At 37.7% G+C, this 23,619-nt stretch overlaps 3 protein-coding genes across 14 annotated transcripts; 2 read left to right on the top strand and 1 right to left on the bottom strand.

Moving 5' to 3' along the window:
- Positions 1-719: 719 nt before the first annotated feature.
- LOC111243787 (uncharacterized) lies at positions 720-15,562 on the bottom strand. 12 transcript variants are annotated; one of them, XR_015321936.1, is made up of 8 exons: positions 14,806-15,562; positions 14,582-14,671; positions 14,086-14,157; positions 13,639-13,732; positions 12,807-12,952; positions 10,891-11,992; positions 9,546-9,763; positions 6,690-8,898 (listed from the first exon to the last, which is right to left on the bottom strand). XR_015321936.1 is itself a non-coding variant. In XM_022789881.2 (5 exons), exons 1-5 carry the CDS (start codon positions 10,919-10,921, stop codon positions 1,495-1,497), a joined length of 990 nt encoding a protein of 329 aa, XP_022645616.1. In that variant the 5' UTR covers positions 10,922-11,408; the 3' UTR covers positions 720-1,494. The 12 variants fall into 12 exon arrangements, 9 of the variants coding, with proteins under 9 accessions (XP_022645616.1, XP_022645614.2, XP_086837257.1 ...); XR_015321934.1 differs by having other exon boundaries at positions 12,768-12,952; positions 14,806-15,524; XR_015321935.1 differs by having other exon boundaries at positions 12,768-12,940; positions 14,806-15,492.
- A 1,393-nt stretch (positions 15,563-16,955) lies between these two features.
- Positions 16,956-18,721, top strand: Tcs6 (Threonyl-carbamoyl synthesis 6). Its single transcript, XM_022789886.2, has 3 exons — positions 16,956-17,251; positions 17,699-17,827; positions 18,296-18,721. Exons 1-3 carry the CDS (start codon positions 17,181-17,183, stop codon positions 18,420-18,422), a joined length of 327 nt encoding a protein of 108 aa, XP_022645621.1. The 5' UTR covers positions 16,956-17,180; the 3' UTR covers positions 18,423-18,721.
- A 14-nt stretch (positions 18,722-18,735) lies between these two features.
- PIG-P (phosphatidylinositol glycan anchor biosynthesis class P) lies at positions 18,736-19,401 on the top strand. The gene has a single exon (XM_086981147.1). It carries the CDS (start codon positions 18,751-18,753, stop codon positions 19,135-19,137), a length of 387 nt encoding a protein of 128 aa, XP_086837273.1. The 5' UTR covers positions 18,736-18,750; the 3' UTR covers positions 19,138-19,401.
- Positions 19,402-23,619: the final 4,218 nt, after the last annotated feature.

Raw genomic sequence — 23,619 nt, 5'->3', positions numbered from 1 at the left:
GTGTTTGGTATGAACGAAACTAAAAATATCATACTGTTTAAATCCCTTTTGTATAGTATGTTGCTGCTTGAAATAGCATGTTATTGGTTCGTTCCGGACTGAGTGGAGTCCCTGTTTTTTTTTGATTATTAGGTCATCGTCAAATTAGCCATTTCCTAGTCTACTAGCTACTGAACGGGCCATCCATGAAACACCTCTTGTCGCCAGTTCTGGTGTCCCCTTGAAAAGTACCAATCAGCTAACTCTTTTTAACATAACAGTTCTGTTTCGTATTTATTTCAATACATATAATTAAAAATCATTAATTGAGAATATATTCGGACACCAAATTAGTTGTATCGAACTATGGTTATCTTATGCCGGCATGATCCTAAAAGTACGTGCTAAAAAAAGGTAGTGAACAAAGATCAATCAATCGTTCAATATTTTCGAGAGACAGTCATATTTGATAAAAGTTTAGCTGACCCAAGCATTATTATCTTTGTGCTGCAAACGGATACACAAATTCCAGAAAATAGCCCACATAAATAATAAAGGCGATATCATGAGCTAAAAATAGTTAGGGCGGAATTTCCTGACTTTGCCCGTGTGAAGCTTAACTTGTTTCATAGAAAACGCCTTCGCGTACCTTCTATCTTTAGTTTATTTATTTGTGTACAGCATCATTAGACCATGTATATGCTGAAATGGATGAAGCCGTAAAAAAAAACAGTCAGAAATATGCTCACTAAAAACTACAACTTAATTTATTAGATGATCATGGATTTTTTAGTCATTTTTTTTTGCAATATTTTTTTCCGTTATGCTGTCCGTCCACCTAAAACTTATGGACAGTCTACATTCGAATATAGAAATAATAGTGTTGCAAAAAAATTAAGATATTTTTCATTTCTTCTTTCTAATCGGTACGAGTAGTTCCACTGCTTCGTACATTACGAAAAACGTGTTCCTTGGTACATCGATAAAACCGAACCGCTATTTTATTTCGACGTGCTATTCTATTTTATTCAAAGTTCGAAAGGATTTTTCCAAGGCATAAAAGTGTCACTTGAGTGAATTACTGAACAGGACAATGTCCAACTACTGCTTTTAGTTTTCCGAGCAGAGACAAAGATATCAATGCCAAACGGAGCGCCTAGACGTTGCTCTTGAAAGAAACGCCAATACAAATAATTTTATATTATATCAGTAGTGCATCCAGAAGAGGTATCCAGAAGAGACTACTTGACCAAATTTACTTTTCCAAATCTCTGTTAGCAACAGCGAAACAGTTTTGAAGTCAACTTTTCCCACCTACTCTTATGAAGTATATTGTATTTGCGTCCGAGTATTATTTGTTTCTCGGCCTCAAGTTTATCTAGAATCTTTCTAGCCCAGTTTCTGGACGAATTTGAATAAGTGCGAGTAAAAGAAAATGTGACTTCATTACGGCAGGGTCGATTCAGTTCTCGTTAAGCCTTCGTGAGTTGAAGCAGGAAGATGGGAAGACCTCTTCTACATATCATGGACCTATAAAGGAACAGATGCAAAATATTATTGTTTTCCCCACCTGGTAACATAGCGTATTTTTAAAATAGCAACATAGGTTCTTAAGTAGTGTAATAAACCATTTTTCAATCGAACTGGTGACCAGGATAACAGGAGCTCGTTATTGGCCGTAGCTAAAGCATATCAGATAGTTATGTCTGCGCAAACGAATGCATACCTATTTACCTACAGATGTATGCAAGAAACGTCCGCTAATCAACATTTAAATGGCCAGTCAATAATATAGTATTATCGAGGTGGGTGCTTTGAGAGTCTACGCGAAGTAGGCTTGGCTGAGCACTTGCGTAAAATGAAATTCAGGCTGCTTAAAGTTTTTAAGGTTATCAACATAAGCGCTTGAAAGGAAGTCGTCGAAACACAAGTAGGTCATTTCATAAAGTGGGGTGTGTCTTTATAATCAGGTCCATTTCAAATAATGAAAAATTGTTTGCCACAAAATCGAACTTACTCTCATCATTAGCGCAAGAAGACTAGTACCTACGTTTGTGTACCCCTTTTCTATTTATTTGAAAAATAATCTAATAAAAATTTTCTGAGTTACCCCTGCTGCCACCTGCTCATCCTCAGCATATGCAACGGATTCCCCTGTAATGGCGGCCGGCATTGCGTCAACTCTTGGTGCGCTGTAGTGGTCAAAACGATAAGGAAATGTAGGTTCTTTTTCGGGGGGTATCGTGTCAAGCAGGCTCGCGTCAGTTCGGGGATTTGCTGGTAAGGGCTCACCCTTATTCCCTCGGACTCCGCAGTAAGGGATTTCTCCGTAATGATATCCGAGTAGCGCCTCTCTAGTCCATATTTCGTGGTTCACGTAGGGCGGCATGGAGGCGCGGGTGACCGGTGGAAATACTACTAGCTGTCCGTTGGGGAACATACCCGTCATTGGGTACGACATCTAAAAAGTCACAATGATATTCGCATTATTCAGGTTAATGACTATAGTAAAATAAAGTCTCAGTTACCATTTTGCTATGACTATAATTGCATTGTTCTGTACAATTATCGAACTTGTGATTAGATGTAACTAGGTGGTGGCATTTTCTGATCAATTTTATATACGACTGACATTCTGGCCTTTCGGAATTACTATAACCCTGATTCTAATCTTAGATATATAACTGTGTAGCCCGATATCGTATTTATTCATATATGCATTTCGTCACTTAATGGTTGACTGATCGTTCTCAATGTTCGCATTAATCGGAAGCTAATCCCTATTGAAATTCTAGATTGCTTCTAAATTCACGGAGGTCGCTCTTCCTGATTTGGTTTTTTCAAGTGTCATATCTTTCATACAAGGATGTTTGAGATTCTCGCACTTCAAAATTCACTTAGTAATCCAGAAAGAAATCTATGCTAATACAAATAACTATTGGATAACAGGCAACCCTTTGATAATGAGTCAAATATAAATAGGGTACCTCGATATTTAGGCGCCTTCGCCACGCACCCTAACGACAACCGAAATTTTCTACTAGAAACAAGGCGATATCCCATTGAACCATGGGTCTTAACGAAAACCACTGCAGTGTTCATCTGCTAATAGAAACGAGACATGCAGGAAGACTATGATCGACAAAATGACTTGGGCCTACATTGCTGTATGGGACCGCGTAATAATGATGGTTGCCATTATCAATCACCACCGTTTGCTGATAGTCAGCGCTCATATAGGCGCTGGCACCTTCTAGCCTTTGCATGGGAGAAGGGGGAGACATTGGAGAAGGCGATACGGAACTGGCTCTCGAACCGGCTGAATGGGGAGACAATGAGCGTCCAAGCGAAGGTTCGTAGTCTCGCGGAGCTGCCCGCACGCTGTAGACACCACGGGAAACGGAATTGAAAATAGGTCTTGGCGTTTTCTTATTCGATTTGAATGCCTCACTAACGGTGATATTTTGGCCGGAAATAAAAAACGGGCTTTCATTGGCCTGAAAAAAATATCAACAAAAAAGAAACGAAAAAGCTAAGGGTATTTTGCCTTATCCTAGAATATCGTATTTCAGTAAAGATATCCCCATTATTTTGCCAACTTAATTATTAGCATAGAAAAGTCGCTAGTTGATATTAAAGCATATTCCGCTAATTACTTACTTATTCTCATATTTTACAATTCACTATGATCTTAGCACTTTCTAACAATACCTATACTTCGGCGAGACTATTGTACCCATTATTGAATAACCATATCTAATCAAGAAATGGCAAGATCAACATACATCTGCACACGGACCTATTTGCTTTATAGTGTATGACATGTGGATGCCCACGAACTGCTCCACTGAATAAAATTTTATTCACAGATTTATTAAATGTATATAACATGGATAGTTGAGCTTTACTGATTACAAAATCTCGTCCAGCGTCTAAATCATGTAAATTATCAAGCTTTATGGGTCACTAAAGGAATTGAACATATATTTGTACTAGGCTTCGTCAAGTATTTAATTAGAAAATTACCAGAATGAACACCACTGACCGTTTCCAGTATAGCTTCGACGTCGCGTTCATCGTTGAATGACACGAAAGCAAAATCCCTGTCCCGAGCTGAATGTTGAATATGAATATCTCGAACACTGTACCCGCCCTCACTGAAAACGCGTCTTAGATCCTGTTCACTGACACCTCTTGGCAGTTTGCCTACGAAAACACGATCCTTTAGAACGGTCCTGCTTTCTTTGTCCGCCATGTCTCCGCTCCTGCGATACATCGTGATACGAGTGGAAGATGACTTCCCTGCGGAAAAATTGAAGAGGGTTAACGGCCAAGTTACTTCCATATTATACTAGCTCGCTACACTTTGTCTAACTCAAGTCTGGATCACCTCTAAATAGACACCCGCACATCTTTAAGTTCTTTACTGAGCCGATCGGAAGAACGAACCTATGTTTTAATGCGTGACGAATCTAGTATGTTGTCGGAACCAATACACTTAGTAGAATACTGAGATAATAAAATAAGTTGTCCAAGTCACTGATATTAGTGACCTTCATGTATGATGCCTTGAACTCGGGATAAAATGTTTCCAGTGCATACATATGACAGCGGTATTGTATTTCCCGATATAGAACTGGGTGATGATATAATTTATAAACCTAACAAAAACTCTTGAATATGTTTCTTTACAGGAATATAATAGGATCAGTATTGATTTAAGCAATTACAAATTATAACAGGGATATCATTCTGTGTATAGCAGCATAACCTTGAAGGATATCGAAGTAAGTGTTTGTCTCCTTTATTAATTTATTCGTCTGCTGATCCCTCATATACCGAAAAGTGTACATAGATTGTCCTACATGTCCTACATGTCCTTGTGTACATAGACAGACCTACTGAAGTCTACGTCGAAGCCTATAAGTTATAAACGTTACGACCGTTTTATAGTTTACAGCTATCGAGTTTACTTAAAATGGAGAGATTTAATTTTCATTAAATTCGTCATGGGACAATAAGTTACGACTTATTGAACTGGTAGTAAAAACAGACAAACTGGTTTTAAATTTTGCGCGGCATAAAAAACTCTTACGCTAAAAAAAAATGAGTCCTATCTTATTCATGTGGTATCCCTGAACGAGCTCAAAGCATACGTCACATATGAAGGAAAGTTTTTTTGACACTCAATTCGAGAGACTCAAGTTGGCCAAATGCAAAGATCACAGATGAGATGAACATACTAATATAACCCACGCCAGTGTCGACGTGTTTATTACGATACAGTTATTACCCTATTGTCAGTACTGGCCTACAAATGACATCGGATTACTCACCAATACGAGTGGCAGTTACGGTAGCCAGCGTGATGATTAATTGACCAAGTGATATTTTTTTTACCGAAACGACCGAAAGCTCCAATAGCGAATTCTTTCCTTCACGACCAAAACAATTTTTTTTGTCGTAGCTTGTTCTACCAAGCACATTTCTACATTTTATCGTCTGCCCGAGCCAGTACCTCATGTGCTTCTGGATCTGCACGATAGTTAACATGTGTACGATGTTATTGGCCCGTGACGCTTTTATTATTGCAATTGTGGTGACATTCATGAAAAATTAAATCCTAGTGCTGTGAATTGTCAGATGAAGCATTGAAATAAAGCTGCTATTTACCAAGCCGTAATTCATTCAGGTTTGCACGTTTATTCGAAGAGATATGTAGTGACATGCGATTTGCAAAAACAACAGCCTACGAATGCGGTTTGCTAAATGTTTTCTATGGCTTAGGAAACCTAAAGCTTCACGTAGCAGGTAATAATCGAAGAAAGAAAAATATTACTTAGGCGGCATAATTTGTGCAAATTGAAGTATTTCCGCCTATTATAGTTATATCTGATCATAGTATTTGATCACAACAGATGCATCGATATTTTTGTTTTGCTGATAAATGGTTATTATCCATCATTCTAAGAAATAGGTTGTTTGAATTACATCATCTAGAAATTACCGGAAGCTCCTAAGATTTTGTATGGTAAGGTACGGGCAAGGATACACTTCGTTCTGTGCTAGGGGCTAGCCGTCCGTTGGAAGCAATACTTACCTAAGGCAGTACCGAATGCAAAATTCAAAACATTTAGAGCCCACAGTAAAGGTCTTTAAAAGACTACTTTTAAATATTTATAGTAGTTCCACTTTGTAAAACGGAATCCTAATGTTAAAATTGAAGTCTTTAAAATACGAAACATGCTACAACATGACATACTACACCATCTGTGCGAATAAATAAGAATACGTATTTTCAATATAGCAAGAATGATCATAGCCAATATAATTTGCCCGTATTACCCTCGTATGCCTAGATGTGCCCTGCTATTTTGTTCATAATTATCTACAAGGATTTGTTTCTAACATAGGGCTACAGGAGTTTACAAAGTGGATATTCCAACTCAGATTGAGCTTTTATTGGTGGCCTACATCCCGCACCTTTTCAACTTCCTATGTTGCAATTAACTTATTAAACCCAATGAATTCTCTCGCAAGCCAAATCTACGGTCTTTTATATACTTTTAACAATAAACGCGGGCGTCAAGTAAAGGCATCTACCTTATACAGATGTGTCTTTCACTACTATACATTTGTAAAGTAAACACTTTCTGCGTGCAACTATTGTAAAAGTTTAATGATATCCTTAATTGATAACGGTGACCGTCTTCTTCTTTAAAACAGGACAACTTTCGTCTTCGTTTATTAGATTATATTCGCGGCTGTTCACACTCATAACAATCTGTTCTCTTCGTATCTGCTACATATAAAATACTTATTAGATGGTATAGTGGCCGTCTGACTTTTATCACGGCAAGGGGCCGAAAGTCTAATGTTTCACACGCATTAGCGCAAACAAGGTGGGAACTAAAGGTTACATCTGGATTCTGCAATCCTGCTGAATGGAAGCCGCTTTATGGCTTGTTCAGAATGTCCAATACTGCGACCCTTATAACTACTTTCAAAGATGATTTGGCGAAAGATCATCATTTCTTAGGCCTCATCCGTTCTCAATACATATTTTTCTTCTATATTTAAAATCTCTATCTATCCTATATGCATTCTTCTAAAACAAACGCAACAGTGTTATCTACATTATAATAGAATATTAAGAAACGGTTTAGTATTAAACACATTCCTAGATAGTTTCTTATATGCATACCTAATGCACCCATTTCGGTAACCTCGTGTTTTGAATTTAATATCATAGAGATTTGTTTACATCTCACCATTCACGTAAAACTAAAATGGGTAAGTTCTGCCCCGAGGCGTTCGAGTGCATTACACTTTGTCTGTTTGTCTAGAAAAGTTACCACAACAATGTAGCAAATATATTAGTCAGCACAATATGCTTTGGTTTGTTCTTCAATAATTTTTTAAGCCGCACTTATAAAGTAGAACAAAATTTCATCTATAAAATCACTTTTGACACACTTGTAAACAACAAACCTTGAAAATCTACAATAATCAAGCATATATTGCTTAGGGTAAGATAGGTTTGGGTTTTTCTTCAAACTTTTTTTTGTGTTAAGATGTTTTCATTTATGTTTTAACAAAAATATCATGAAAATGTACTAGGAATGATAAAGTTATGTGTACAATGCTAACAAATAGAATTAGTTTTATCGCAGATTAAACCGTTAATAAATTAATTTTTTCAATTATGTCGTAAAAACGACGGGACGTTCGTTTTCCCTAGTTTATGCGGACGGACAGGTGAAAACATTTTGTCTGCCTCCGGATTAAGGGTCGGTTAGCGATTCACTCTCATAAGAATGAACGCGATGCATTACCAGGAGGCCGTACGTTACCAGCTTTTTTGCCTGAAGCGATGTTGTCAATGGTTTCGTAGGAGTCTAGGTTCCCGGATTCAACTAAAGGCTTGATGATCTGCATGTTTTCGTACTGACTAAGGGTTTCTATGGTGCTTGCGTCAACTGTAGAGTTCCCAGGTAAAGGGTAAATAAGGTCAGCTTCTTCAGCACTCCGCAATGTGTACGGGATGTCGCCAGGACCCAAAGGTGACTCGAACCGAACAGGCTTGTTATAATATTGTGGCTGATATGACGGAAGAGAACTAAACACGTAATACAGCTGGTTCGTTACGGGGTGGCTGTATATATACGCTGGTAAAATGCACTGTGCAACAAAGTAGTTTCCATAGCTCGCGCTATTAGTTATTGCTGAAAAATAAGTAGAACAGTAGACATCCTTCTCTGGATACATGACGTCAGATGGAGGCTGAACACCAACCGGAACACAAGTTGGGTCCGGAGCCGTAGGTCTTGGTGTCTCAAGTAGAGGTCCGCGATTTCTCTCGACACGTATTGCCTCTTCAGGCCTGCTGGCGTGAATATAATGGGTTGTTAGTGGTTCACCATTATCATTTACTGGCGACCAGCCATGGACATGGAATTGCCGGATATGAGGTGCCCACTGGGCACCATGTGGGTACATCTGGTTGTCCTGCTGGAAACTGTGAGCATCTTGCCGGATCAAAACATATGGCTGATAAGGATAAATTGGTGCTGCTATCGGATACGAGTTATATGAATGAGCCGCGTACATGCTGTGCTGCGGCAGAGTACCATAACTCTCAGTATTGATTAGCTTATCTTCTATCTCGCTAAAACCTTCATGGGGATCCATGGTGGCAGACCATGCGAATTGCGGTTTTGATGCAGATGAACTCGTTCCGGGCGATGCAGGACGTTGTTCTGTGGCTTCCGTGCGCGAAGACGTTAGCCTGTCTTGTGATGACTCCATATTCTGCGCATAGAGTTTAACGTAGCCAGTCCTCGGAGGTAAAGAATAATTATTGCTTGCTCGTTCTACGGAAACATATTTGCTTCGCATGGCAAAATGGCGATTTTTATGCTGAAAACGAATGGTGCCAGCAACAACAGAAAGAGCAGAAATGGTGAATAATTAAATGGGCCGTGCCTGCCCAGATGGAATGTGTCCAAGAATATGCGTATATTATTTATACATTTCCCAATTGAACTACTACTTTTACGCAACCCGTGGTCATCTATATTACAGTAAAGTGATTTCACTATGTGGTTAAAGCTTACGTTATTGTGCTATTAAAGCAATTTTTTTAAAGTTGACTCTTAGCTAGTCTTCTACAATAGGTCTGGTAGGGCTCTTTAGCTTTGTTTTAAGGACCCATTAGGGTAAGCAAGGACTAATTATAAGCAATCTCATAATTATAAAAGATTACGATATTCATCGCATTCGTGTTGTTTAGATTCTTAAATTGTTTGATGCAGACAAACAGCCAGCACTCGATAATGACCGCAACAGTTTTCTCGGTATTTTTAGGTTCAAATATAGCAGTCTAACTTAGTCGCCGTACCAACGTCTTTTAATAAATTCTGTTAATTTTTTTAGCATTTAATAATAGACCACATAAGCTTCGAATCGAAGACTGTAATCCTTAAAGTAGTTGCTTTTATGTTGCATGAACTTTGAAGAAACTGTCTAATCAATGAAGAAGTCAAAGCAGGACTGCCTCAACCAACCACTCTGAGTAAGTTTTCTACGATACGTTCGTTATCAAACGACACAATTGAAGATGTGTTCGGATGGCGAGACTTCATGATGATACGACGAACTTGAAAGCCGCGTTCCTCAAACAAAGATCTTAGTTCTTGTTCGGTGACATCCTTTGGAAGCGCGAACACATGAACGCTGTTTTCCCAGTCCGCATGTGCCCCGTTTCCCTGATCAGGAGTGCTACCTGCTGGAAACTTCTTCGTTTTAATATGTTTGCCTATATATATATATATATATATATATATATATATATATATACAACGATCACTCATCCAGGGACTGAAAAACATTTTTTAGGTGATTATACCATAGCCTGTAGAAGAGTGTCCATGCATGCATAATATGTATATATATATTAGCTCTGTCTTATTTATCATTCATTTTCCGTTTTTAACAACGTGTTGCGTGTGCACAATCACAGCGAATGGCGTATAAAGCGATGTCATGTTGTAAGCAGGGATCTGATGCGGTTGGTTAAAAGTATGGGTCTATTACATCAGAAGAAAAATTGTTTTAAATGCCTCTATCTAAATATAATGTTTGCATGCTAAATTATGAATCGTCTCGTTTTCAAGTTTTGAACACGCGTTTGCATAATACATGCTAACGACAGCATTGCTTGCAGTTGGTGAGCTCTAATTGTATGACCTATACAATTCTTACAATATTAAATTACTGCACTGCTCAATGAATACGTTTAGATTATCATGGCGTCTATGTTTGATCTAAACCAAATGGTCACTCTTAGCTCACTAGCTCGTAGATAAACATGATAATACCTGTGTAGCTAGCTATTTGGTTCCTCGTGCCATTTTATCTTATATCTTTCCCCTTTCAGTAGGATATCAAACTGATCCGTTCCCGTTACAGCCATGGAACTAAAGTTCCTAATTCGATTCTGGGTACTATGTCAACTTGCTGTTATACACTGGTACGCTCAGTCGTGACAGGCAGGACTAGGATAGACACTATAATCATTTATTAGCACTATTTGTTTGACAAATAAACGGACATTATTCGAGCTGGCAATCAAATTTACACTTGACGTTTCGCGTTGAGCTCTATTTCTTTGTTTTTGTCATAAATGTATATGGCTCCGCGTTAAGGCCACTGTCGAACTTACTAGCAAATAAATGTGTCTAGGTATGCCTTCCAAAGGCATTGCTGAGTATGGACGCAGGTGAAACATTACTCAAAGAGGAGAACAAATGTGCTCACGTGCCCAGGAGGTCAAGATGGTGAAACAAATGGTGCCAGAAAAACCACCGAAGACCCACTGATGTCTGACAGTCACCATTCTGAGGAGCTTACCACCACGAGTTGTTTTCCTGTTAGCCATCATGACGACCACAGAGGTCCTCTGTTTCACTTTCAAAGCCACCAAGAGGCTCCAAAGCACGATGGGACTACCTTTTTCACCCTATGAATCTCGTCGTACTGCCTGCTCTGTTACAGTGGAAGGCCGTTCCCCATTTGCCAGTTCTCACTGTACACGTATCAGACGTGTAGGTTTCATGAACGACTGCATTGTGACTTGACTTGAGAACGCAACGGGATAACCGCCAAGTTGTTACTCGATCTGCGTGTATGGAAACGTGTGTTGAGACGCTTAACCATCCACGACGTTCTACGTTCTTAACGAATCGTACAAGCGCTCAGGAGATGCATAAGCGTGGTGCCCGTTGAGAAATATATCAAATCAATGTCGTTCGAAACGAGACATTGATCGCTTCACCGCTGTCGAATGCATGAGCACTGTGATATATACAATGCTATATATGCAAGTAAATCATATTTTACAAACTCGTACGATTAATAATAAAATTTCTAAAACAATGCCTTACATCGAGTGAAAAGAGACAACAGGCTTACCTCTATAAAAATTGTTTATTGCATAAATGGGTTCCAGGAAATTCGTCTTCGGTTACTACTCACCAGAACAGCTATTGTTATTATATGCTTAAATAGAACAGTATATCTATTGCTGAAACATAGCGCGACGCTCTTAAAATGACAATAGTTACAAGCGATACCACTTCATAGAATAGGTTATGTGTGTAAAACAATTTATTATACACAGTAAACTGTCACTGATCGCTTAGTGATTTTGTCCCTAGTCAGATCCAGAGAGAGAAATACGGGCCAAAAACGGTTCTTTTATCTTGTTTGTCAAACTCATTGTTTATGATGGTAGTTTTACTTAATAGTCGGTGTTTAATGAACTTGAAGCCCGTGGTTTCGGACTTATATCTATATAATTAAATTCAGATTTGGCTTAATGACTTTGACTTTATGTACCGAATGGAAAATGAAGCACTGCTTATGTTTAGTCCTGAAGATCCATTCTCAGCAAAAGAAGAGACCGGCGTAGTGAATCCTGGTGGACTAACCACAGAACCGGGCCTAAAGTCATCTGTAATTCACACAACAATAAGATATGACAAAAATACATTGGTTATAAAAGCTTATTTTAGTTGAGAGACATAAACGCACTACTCTAATTGTTGCCCTGTGATAAGAAAACGTCTATGAGAAAAATTGCAAGTAACCCGAATTCCAGTAAAGGCCCATTCCTGCAGAAGTCCATACAAATATCACCTATTTCATTGTGGTTATCCATTGCATTATAGATCATATGTAACCAAGAAATATAATCGGATATATTTATGTGTTTTGCATACATTAACATGCCAGCAGTTTTTCTGACGGTTCTCGCAGCTCGATGTGAGCGAGTATTTCTATATCCATTGTTGTATGAATGCCGCACATTTTCCATGAGCGTTGAATAGAAAAGGCTCCTGTTTCTGGTCGAAACTGAAGGGGCATTATGTTGTTATGTAGGTAGTAGTTGAATACTGCTTTGAGCACGCACTACTTTACACCTTGAGACTTAAGGTTATTACAGGACTCGATATCATGGAAACTTGCTATGGTGTCAGATGAAATAGGGCACAGTATACACAAGTAAACAAGTTTACGGTACGTCCCCAGAGCTGTTGGGCTCGTCAAAGGTGAGAAACTTATCGTAAGTTAAGCTAGTTATTACCAAACTGAGGTAGACAAATGTTCATATGTGCTCTATGCTAAAAGTTATTACTCTTCTCAAGAAGATATTTGGATTTTTCAGGCTTAATAAGGCTAGTTTATGTAATTGCTGGCATCCGATAATAAAACCTTTTTGTACCTACCTGGAATAGAATACTATTTCTCCAAAACGTGACAGTTACCGTAAGCTCTGTCTTGTCATTGCTTTGACGGGCTTTTACGGTTAAAACTGGCCTTAGCCACTGTGAGCTGCCGAAGAGTCGAAGCAACCGACCAGGAGAATAGTCAATCACCTTATGAATGTTGATTACGTCGCCTGTGAAACAAACTATTTATTCGATAATCGTTTTTGCTTGGTCATGCTACAACGCCGGTAGTGTACTGAAGCTCTAAAGGCAATTTTACTCGTAAGAGTGCAGGTGAAACAGGCTTACATGTAGAACGCGGAAATGAAGCGAAAAATAGGAATACTATTGACAGTGTAATGAAGGCAATCTAAGGATTCAACCTGCAAACTAGCCAGTCAGAATTACTATGGGTTCACATATGAAGATAGAGGATGTGCTAATTTACTATAACTTTAGTAATTGTTTAGATACAAACACTTTGTACATCTTTCAAAAGGATATTATACTCATACATAAATATGAACGTAAGAGAACGCCTTATGGGTTCATAATGTTCGCGATATGTTTACCTGCAAATTGGCATTACAAACTACCCTTTCGCCTTATTATGGCCTTATGTAAGTGCTTCGTAATGTAAGAATCATGCCGTTTACTATGGTAGCATGGTCGTCCGAGTCGAAGTTTTAAGTTAAACTTTCGCTCGAAACTGTTGAATGAGTCGTTTCCAAACAAATGAACTCAATTGTTACATATGTGGTGCATTGCTTTAATACCCATAAGGTGCCTAGAAAACAATGGTGTGTTGATATATCTAATACAGTCTGCGCGCTAAAGCGAATTGTTGATAATAAATCGATCGACAACCAAGTAGATGCAAAAAACTTACCATAAAAAGGTACAGACTTTCTTGACTGATACAGCTGATTTTTAGCTAGCTCTCCCTTACCAACCCGTTGCATCTGATCCACGAACGGCATAAACTGAACGTAGAGTCTGAGTTATTAATTTAAATCGGTTCTGTTTCTCATTCGAAAAAATGCCTAAAAATCCTCATGATAAGTAACGATAGCTATAGCTAACATATATATATATCCGATGTTAGTGGGTGCGGATGGAAGCAAACAAATTTATTATCATATATCAATGAATTTCTAGAACAAAGACAGGTAATGGAGTTTAAAATATAAAAGCGATTTAATTAAATAATTCTGGAACAAAGACGGATGGTCTTTTCTCAGCGTTCAACTGTATTCGCTTTTAATACTGATCAATTTGACCTATAGTTTCTTTTCACATCCACTTCTCAATAATTATTTCAGAGAAGAGGATTTACCTTGGCTATCCATTTAGTCGAAGTGGCCGCAGCAAAAGAATCAAATTGGTTTCGATTTACCACCAGCGTTTCCTGAAGCACAAATGTACAAATATACAAAACTATTTGGAGACACATGTAACTTCGATGTGTAATATCTTTCTCATCATTTTACTGAAGTACATCCGTGCTCCATCTATATGGCACACGTTATTAGCATTTTCTACACAAAATATTAGGGTATAATTATTGTTATTACTTATTATACCGTAATATGTAGAACGCTTAATAGCATAAATGATCATGACCGCTGTATCGTTCCTAGGTAAATTAATTATTAACGAACAAAATATTACTCGAACGAAAGCTCAGTACTAATGAAAATTGAAGAACGGGTTTTTTTTAAAATAGCTTTAAAAACTATGGTTTTAAAGATGACACGTATGCTTTAAATAGCTGCTCTAAGTCAGTACTGGCAATAAATAGTATGCTATCTTTTCCCAAAATTTATGGTTACCTGAATACTCCAGCTAAAAGGCTTTTCGGTTTGGTAGGTGACGGATACCGCAGCAGCGATCACGAAGATCACCGCTCGGCCCCAAAGTGTCTGAAAGGTTACAAATCACAGTTAGCGGATGGCTGAAAACACAATGTCGGTGATCAATCGGGCGACACCAATTCCATATGATGAACATAGAAAAGCTGAACTTACGCAAATTCAATAGCTCTTTATTGGCTTACCGAATAAAATGGTATTCCCCTGCCTCTTTCACTGCCTGTATTTTTTACAGTTGAGGCTAAATCAGTTTCTACCATCGATTTTTTGTCCTGGGACATTTTTTTAGTTATGAAAAAAATTTCAGTTGTTTCTACAGAGGTGACTATGACCCAATTCAGGTGCAGTCCAGCCCCTAGTACCACAACGTTTGGTACTTTCACCACATCAGTCCATGTAAAACCTCGATTGGACACAGTCTAACAATACACAGGCTAATCACACGCAAAGGACGTACTTCATAAAGGATTCACGAAAAAAAAATTATTGTTTAGAGATCTGCACTGTTATGATCATTAGAAGAAGGTTTTTTTCGGCGTACAGTAATACATGGATATATCACACCCTGTCACCCTGGGAATGCTGCTACGTAACATGAAGCGTCAGATAAATCTCGGTGTTATGCCACGTTCACATTGTCCCCTTTGTAGGAGGTGGAGGGCAGATATTCATCATGTATATAAAAGGGACGGGGGCTTCACAGAAAAGGACGGTAATGAAGGCCCTGGCCATTTCGCCATGGCAACGGCGAATCAAAACGGATCGCCGCATTTCGAACGTTGCGAAGGAAGCCGAGAGTAATAGTATGGTGGGGTACTTTATCGTCAAAAAACAACATTTCGAAGCACAAACACGACTTACGAGAGTCCAGAAAAATAGTCAATATATTTAATACGATACGTAGATTTTTAGGATCAGTTGATACTGGCCCGTCGCACTTTGGAGAACGGGAATAAAGATATTCGCCCTTATGACTATTCCCCAAACGACATTCAAATTAAACATTGCGCTTGAACTCATTGGCGACAATTGTATTTGAATAAACATTAATTTTTATCGACTATCATGTTTCTTATGCAGAGAATATGAGGTTAAATGTGAGAAATGCGGCTAGTACTATATTGAACACCAATATATTCGAGACACTTAAGCTAAATTGTATGATTCTATTGTAGCTAGGTTTGCAGTCATGCCTATTCGTCTCTTCAGAGCTAGCGACAGGCGAAAAAAAAGAAACCATGGCCACTCAGCTTTGCGAATGATTTTTGAATATGTCTTTCAAAGCGGTTCGTATGGAAGACGTTTATTTTCATGGGTAATGATTCTCAACGCTTCGCCTTTTGGTACCCTAAGATTAGATGGAGCATCTATTAACGTCAATAAGCCATATATAACGTCAAGCCATTATATAAACGCAGTTAAACGTTTTTCATACAAGGTAACTTGTGGTTAAACGGGTCGATTTTGCTGAAATAAAATCAGAATAGTACGTCTGACTTTGGCAATATAGTTCAGTGGTACTTAATTGCTTTTGAACTATGGCTAACGATGTCTATCAGCCTTGCAGGTTTTATGGACATAGATGTATCGTTTATGAAATAGGTGCTGTTTATCTCAATCTATATGTTAGGCTATTCCGAAAATATAATGATTTTGACTTACAAAGAATCCATACAGCAGGGTAAAACCGGTTTAGTCAATTATTAACGTTGCCATGATGACGCAGTGTTTGCGTACTTAACTTGGAGATCCATGAAGTGGCCTAGATTCAAAACAAGTTTACACATAATTCGTTTTGTATTGGGAATTATTGCGTTCAAGTTACGAGTGTTTCTTATTTACAGTATAAATGTAATAAAAAAAATCCGTCTAATAAGCACAAAGTAAGGTAATACGATCGAGTGGCCTTGTTGATGCATATGGCTAGTCGTGCTCCAAACGAAAGAATTATTTACATTATTATAATATACATATATTTATATCAGTATTTGAGCTAATTGTTATTGTTGGCGTTGGTCTTCGGGCCCTGTTTTCATATTACACTTTCTTTAAAATAGTTTAAAGGCATACATTTTGTGCTTTAACAAATAGTTTCATTGCATTCTGATGGCGAAAGGTTACCTCAACGTTAGTAACAGGTGCATAATTTTTCAACGACAATTATTGGAATGGTTTTACATGATTCGTTACAAACAGACAAGCATTTCGGCGTTCAGGAAATTCGCAGTGGAGCAAAATCATTGTTGACTTAAACACGATTTGTTGGTTCGCTTTAGTGGATCCGCAAACCGCCCTGCACCATAAAGTAATCGACAGATCAGCCGAATGCATTCATTCACCAATTCGGATTCGTATTCAATGTAAACATGGCGATACAGTTTTCAATGAGCATGCCAGTTCGAATTCACATTAAATTTGAATATCAGTAATTTTTGCTCATTGGTTTGCTTCTCTGGTTATTCTATAGCTCAGAGAGACAATTACTGAGTTGCAAAATCAGGTTGGAATCGGTGCATTAGAGCTTGAAAATAACTGGTTTAGTTGCTTTTAGTGCTGCTAAATGTCCAATTCAGTTGTCATAAAGAAGTGTTCTTCTGAGGATGGGTCCACGACTAAAAGCTGTCACAGTGTGTAAGTATATATTAGTTATCTAGATTCGTTGAATTATTTATTATGTCGACCAATATTACTCTAAAATCGCTCAAATAAAAATTCATAGCGAATGGCTTTTGAGTGTATCATATTGTATTTCGCAACTTAATACTTAAATATTTCAGTAATCTATATAAAAACATTTTACATAAAGTAAAATGTATTTCTAGTAATTTATCAGAGATACCAAACGTTTCACCTTTCAACATTTATGTAGCGCGAAAGAGCAAATTTAGTATCGTATACATAAAATATGGCTAAGAACCATAAAATAGTCAATTCAGAAAAGGGCTTTTTTAGATAATGTAAATATTTCTTTACACTACAGATGTTTTATTTACTAGACAGAGTTGCTTATCTTATTATCAAGTTATTGTAGTATTGTGAGCTGTACCTAATAGTCATCGTCATTATTTTTTACTGAAGGACTTTTGTAATCCCTGTGCGAAATGTGGCACATGCTAAAATAATCAGAGCTAGTCTTCAAGCGGATCCTGAACCCGAGCGAAGCTACTGCTCAAAGGTTATCGAAACGGACAATGGTGGACTTAAAGTGTATGTATATTAATGGCATCCTGTTGATGTTGGAACAGGTAGAAGATTAAGACAAAGTCTTGCATAAACAACTGCGTACCGCAAACTTCGCCGTAATCTCATGCTAATGCTAAACTTCATTAGACCAAACTTACTTAAGTAATGCTCTGTGGTATTAACTACATATAAGCTATTACCGGAGTTCGAATAAATTGCTATAAATCCGTAAAGAGAACAAAGTGATTTTTTAGGATAATTACATTGCTGCCCACCAAATCCTTGCATTGGGGTCGGTTAGTTAACATTTAGAACGACAACACAATATGCTGGCGGCTCTGTAGACAAATCTAAAAAGCAAACTATTATGTCTCGATCAAAGACTCTTCGGCAACTTTTTTTTCTCAAATAACTAGGTATGCGACGTCATCAATAACAAAATATTAGCTACAAAGCACAGACATTTCAAATGTTTACGTTTTCATATTATAGGCGTATCACGTGTGATGCAAAATTCGACTCATCGACGAACATAAAAAATCTTCGGAACGCCACAACGAGTTTCTTCGAGTTGCTTGACCTACTCCTACAGACCATTGATCAGTTTAGTGAGAACTAGATTATTTTGGATTATAAGGGAACGCGAGGCAATCTACTCCTCTTCATCACGCCTTGCTTCTAATTCGACAACTGAGCAGCATACAGGACCTATTTTGCAATAGTAAAGGAAGTGGTGAGCTCGGTTAATGTCAAGAAAAGTTGACCGACTACATCTCTGTTCTATTCATTAATTTCTTTGTATAAGCGCAGTCAAATAGATTGTAAAACGTAGTAACCTGTAGTAACGCATCTGATTAACTACGGATGCTTCGATTAAACATTAACGAAACGAACTCTTGACGACCCGGTTTTAAGAAATCGCTTGATTTTTTTTTGTTTTTATTAAAATGGGCTCCCCGTCGCCGCAGTTGTCGCGATCAGTGTATGGCTTCGTGCTTATGGTCGGCTCTTTATTGGGCTTAACAATCTATTTAGCCTGGGCATTGGTTCCGATGTCCCAGTGGGCTAGCTTTGGTATTATTTATTTGCCGGATAAATATTGGGCACTGGCTTTGCCTTCGTGGACGATTGTAGCGGTGCTGACCTTTGCAACGTGCCTCTATCCAGGCTACATTCTCACTTGCAGCCATCCAAGTAGTTCGTTAGTAGTAGAAGACAGCATTAGCAACTATGACGTCTTTTCATCGTTGAAGGACCTCGATATCGAACCGCTGCGAGACCTTCGAATATCGGAGGTGAATCGGCATCTGTATAGGAGAGCGAAGTGTCAGTAGAATATACGCTTATATCGAATGAACAATTTCTTAGTGTGACTAATAAAAATATTATGTATTTATACAATTGTCGAGAAAACATATTATATATGAAATGCCGACAAAAAAGAATTAGATATTTCATGAGATTCGTTTACTTAAGGACGAGTAGATGAGAATGAAAATACGAAGTTTTGTGAAATACCATGTATTTGTGCGTAAAGATACACTATAAGTATGTAAAACGGTTGATAGCGGAAACAAGGAATTTCTATTAACTGAAAATGTTAGCAGGCATATTCTTTTTTGTTAAGTTTTTTTGTTTGTCTTAGATCATTATATTAACAGACAATGACCCACTTATTTGAAAAGATTTCAAGCTGTGACAGTTGAAATTAGTAGGGCAAAAACGAAAATTCTTAAGAAAAAAGGTTTTATCATAACCACAATTTAGATATCACAAAGCGACATAGCTTTCTACATCGCGCTGGCATCATTGAAGCAGCTGCTTCAAGATTGTTGTGGATCATCGTGCTACGTACTACTGTCGACAATCATCGACTTGACATGCGTTGGTTTTTTGTTTTGGTTTGCAAAAAGATCGTATATGTTGTAGCAGTTTTTAAATCAATTCGTTACGTTCTGACATCATCATATGCTTGTGGACGTTCACAGGTTAATTAGGAACAGATTACATTAGTAGTATTCTAAAATTGAATTGCAATAACTCTTTTTTACTCAGTTTTTTTAATTTTACGTTTTTCTTGTTGACTTTTTTTCTGACTTACGCCAATTGTTATATTTTTGTAAAGATTGATAATAAGCGTAGTATCTGATACACAGTATGCGGAAGTCTCTGATTTGGCGTATGTTTTGGTTATATTAGGATGCGCGAAAAGGCCGGTACTTATTCAGGGGTTTGTAATGCGGATCATATGAATAACGGGATAGTTTCGCATATCTTATGTTTTTATTACCCTGGTCATGCGGAAAAATAGCACGCTGTGGAGGTTCATACAATTGACCTATCAGGCCCCTGACGCCGTGAGTGAGCAGTAAGTAGGGACGGCGAAAGTTGAGCAGTTAATGCGCATCCCTTCAAGTGCGTTACCTGCTACAACTTATCTTATAGAACTCATGTTCTAACAATAGTACAAGCTGATCCACCTTCGGTGATGAAGAATTAATCTTATTATTATTATTCTCGATTGAGCCAAATCGACATTTTGGCCGCGTCAATTGAAGCACCGTAGGAAAAAGAAACAAAGATCTGTTCGGTGCAGAAAACTAAAAAAATAGTAACACAGCTATTCAGGGGTGACTCGGGCTTACTTTCCGGGATTCCTTGTATTCAGGCTCTCCTGAGCATAAGTAGGCAACGGAGCACCATTCATAATGCATCAAAGAGCCAAAGTGATTTCACATTTTCTACAGTAGTAAAATAGGGACGAAAAGAATATGACAAAATTTAAAAATAGAATAAGATAGAGGTTAGCTCTAAACGTGTACGAAAAGACTCTGTCGGTAGAGGACAAATCGTAGAAGTTATCATATAGAAGCTCTGTTCACTTTTGGGTTTTCAGCTACTGAGACTGGCTTCGTAATTCTAAATTGAACTAATAAATTAGGCACGTAATAAACTTCAGACTTTACCTTACGAGTAAAAACTATCTAGTAGCCATTGTCTACCATGGAGTGGCTAAAGTGGCTCCGCGCTAACAGCCAAGACCGTGATTTCTAGTACCGCTAACCAAATATTGAAAAATATGAGATATATATAGGAAAGCAAACATTTTTGCTGAAGTAATATATACACTTTATCATGATAAGGCCTACTTGAAATCCTAATGGAGCCGAAGAAGATCGTACCAAGTTTTCGTGTCATATGTCTGGTACTTAAGCCGTCAGGGATTATTTCAGACGGCTGGCTTCCAGCACTAAGTATGTCCATGTTCGATTTTAAACCTGGACAGGGAGGTGTTTTTAAATTTAGTGCAAACATTTTTCACCCACTGCACTACCAGCGGAACAACCTTTTTTTAGAGTTTTGCAGATCCGAAAATCCCGAATACGTCATGGCCCAGGGATGCTATTTAGATTACTATGCAGATCAGAACACGTTGGGTCTGACAAATAAGGATGGAAAATCTGAGCTAAAAAACATAGGGAAAGACCGCTACGTCTGCAAACACTTAATTAAAAGCTAACAAAGCTTGAATGAAAAATGAATTTTAAAAATGGAAGAATAATTTTCCCGTCATTCCAACTTTGTGTTCTTAAGTGTGAAGTGAAGAGTAGGCAGCGGAGTGAACGGCTATACTGAAGAGTCTATATACGACATACTAATTTTATTTTACTGTTTGTGTCAACGTGATTTTATCAACTATTTTAGGCAAAAGTGTATTTTTCTCTTTGTGCCTCAAGGAACGAGCATAGTGTGAATATTTTTGCATTTTGTGCTAGAAAATATCATTGCTTGAACCAAAACAACATCAACAAGGTGATCAATATTGTATGTCTGTAGTCCATGAGAATCGTGACCCATACAGATGAAATAATTTTTCTTCATATTTCAAAACATACATCGTGTTCAAGGATCAGGATTATGTCAGTACATGTCGCTTGGAACTCAGGGAAGAGATCGATGCAAGAAATAGGCTTTCTTTGCTCAGCATCGATATTCAGTATTTTTTTTCCCATATAACTAGTATCAAAGTTCTTCGAAAAGAGTTTTCTTCCTCTGTATTTTGTCATGCCAAATAGGGTAGACGATTTCCCGGAAAAGTACGCTGAGTTTCTGAGTACGCGCTACACTCCATATCTTTAGTAATCACAATCCTAGGAAGATAAGTTGAAGCACTTCTATTCAACATCATCAAATCCCTGCACATTTAATACTAGCTTCGTTTAGATCTTTATATTGCAGTAGTTTATTAGCCAGATTGGAATTCTAAAGGATATTTTTAACGCAAATTTCTCACCAATAATTATGAGGTTTGTAGTGTATACATATAATCAGTACTTAAATAATATTTGGCTGAATTAAGATATGCTGAAAGCAGTGATTTGCTAAAATCTTCACGCAACATTATGGGCAGTAAGTATGAATATCTACTTTCTTTTTTGATCACCTTTATTACCTGGATATGACTACTATAAACACTTAAAGTGACTCAATCATTGGTCAGGCTGTCAATTCTTTATTTATAGAAGAACATGTAACTGTTTTAGTCGATAAAGTAAATGACGCGAATGCCGCTACCGCTGCTATAGTTGAAGTAAGGTTTCTATGTTATGAAATAGAAATTCCTGATCAAAACAAGCGTGTTAATAAAGGATTAAATAAATTAGATCCGTTTAATGGATAGTAGATAAAGCATACATATTGTGAGGGATTTTGATAAATAAATGAGAAGGTATGATCAATAGAAGTTGATCAACGGCGGCATTCTCAAATATAAAAAGTTCGAACTCTACGTCTAGATGTTGAGCAGCTAGACATCGCTTCAAATTGCTGGCTCTTTCCAGCATGAGACAAAGCGTATCCATAACCGGATCGTACGCCTTAAGTTAAGCGACAAGCACGTTACCACTGCGCTATCAAGGAAATAGTTTCCAAACACGATTAGACAAGTCGAAACAGCATCGTGAGAGAGGCGAATTACAGCAGATGATTTTTCCTTTTAATTCTGAAAAAACCGTATTTTGGTGTAAGAACGATACCAAATAATGTTGGCAGTCCATAACAATTCTCATCCTTAATTTGTTAGAAGTGCAGAACCAATGACTAATTTATAAAAATTAATACATAGTCTTTTTGTTTGCTCAAGATACAGTAACCTATACTTTCAAAAAAGGTGATGTTTAGTGGCTCTTTAATTTTCACGTACGAAACCATCCAGTTGTGCGTTTCACTTTTCACATTTGAACACATACATTGCAGCTTATCCAGCTAAAACGAATCGGCTCTTCAAAAGTATTTTTTTTTATCTAACATTTCCAGCTAGAAAAGTCATTACATCAAGCAAATCGGATAGACGATTGATAAAGGCACCATCGTATAATCCACGAATTTAGCCGTACTTTTGTGAACGATTAGAGTAGCAAATTGATTCACTTGCAGTTAAGTAAGGGATACATAAATTGCCTAAACGATCTACGGTTGTGTAGATGCCGATCGTCCTCTGAGTTTTCTAGACATGAAAAAAACGTATTTATTTATGAAACCTGAATTAATAAGTTTAAAGCTCGGCAAGGCATTTGCTGCGTCGATCACCGCACTTGTTATAAAAGTACATGAGAAGTTTACGTCAGTCATGACGTAAACTTCTCTGCTTACCAACCAGAAATAAACGACTCCGTAAAATACCAATTCAACAATTGTACGAGTTCGATTTTCTTTTATGATATTTATTAAAGAAGGTTATTTCATAGAGACATGAGTCTGATTACGACTTACATGTTAAACACACGCAATTTCACGACTTCTTCTTGTACTATTCT

Source organism: Varroa destructor, unplaced genomic scaffold (assembly GCF_002443255.2).
Source record: "Varroa destructor unplaced genomic scaffold, Vdes_3.0 BEIS01000002.1, whole genome shotgun sequence".
Lineage (NCBI taxonomy): Eukaryota > Metazoa > Arthropoda > Arachnida > Mesostigmata > Varroidae > Varroa > Varroa destructor.
Note: the sequence above shows the minus strand (reverse complement) of the source record. Positions and strands in the feature narration are given on the sequence as shown.

Bases quoted from the DNA above. Each gene is read 5' to 3' on its own strand.
- LOC111243787 (XM_086981130.1), bottom strand. From the start codon at position 10,921: ATGATGGCTAACAGGAAAACAACTCGTGGTGGTAAGCTCCTCAGAATG. The intron at 9,764-10,797 runs GTGAGCACATTT...AGTTTCCAGCAG, and splicing joins CATCTTGACCTCCTGGGCAC to GTAGCACTCCTGATCAGGGA. The intron at 8,899-9,545 runs GTTGGTTGAGGC...ATTCGTTTTCAG, and splicing joins TAGAAAACTTACTCAGAGTG to CATAAAAATCGCCATTTTGC.
- Tcs6 (XM_022789886.2), top strand. From the start codon at position 17,181: ATGTCCAATTCAGTTGTCATAAAGAAGTGTTCTTCTGAGGATGGGTCC. The intron at 17,252-17,698 runs GTAAGTATATAT...TTTTTACTGAAG, and splicing joins ACTAAAAGCTGTCACAGTGT to GACTTTTGTAATCCCTGTGC. The intron at 17,828-18,295 runs GTATGTATATTA...TTCATATTATAG, and splicing joins GACAATGGTGGACTTAAAGT to GCGTATCACGTGTGATGCAA.
- PIG-P (XM_086981147.1), top strand. From the start codon at position 18,751: ATGGGCTCCCCGTCGCCGCAGTTGTCGCGATCAGTGTATGGCTTCGTG.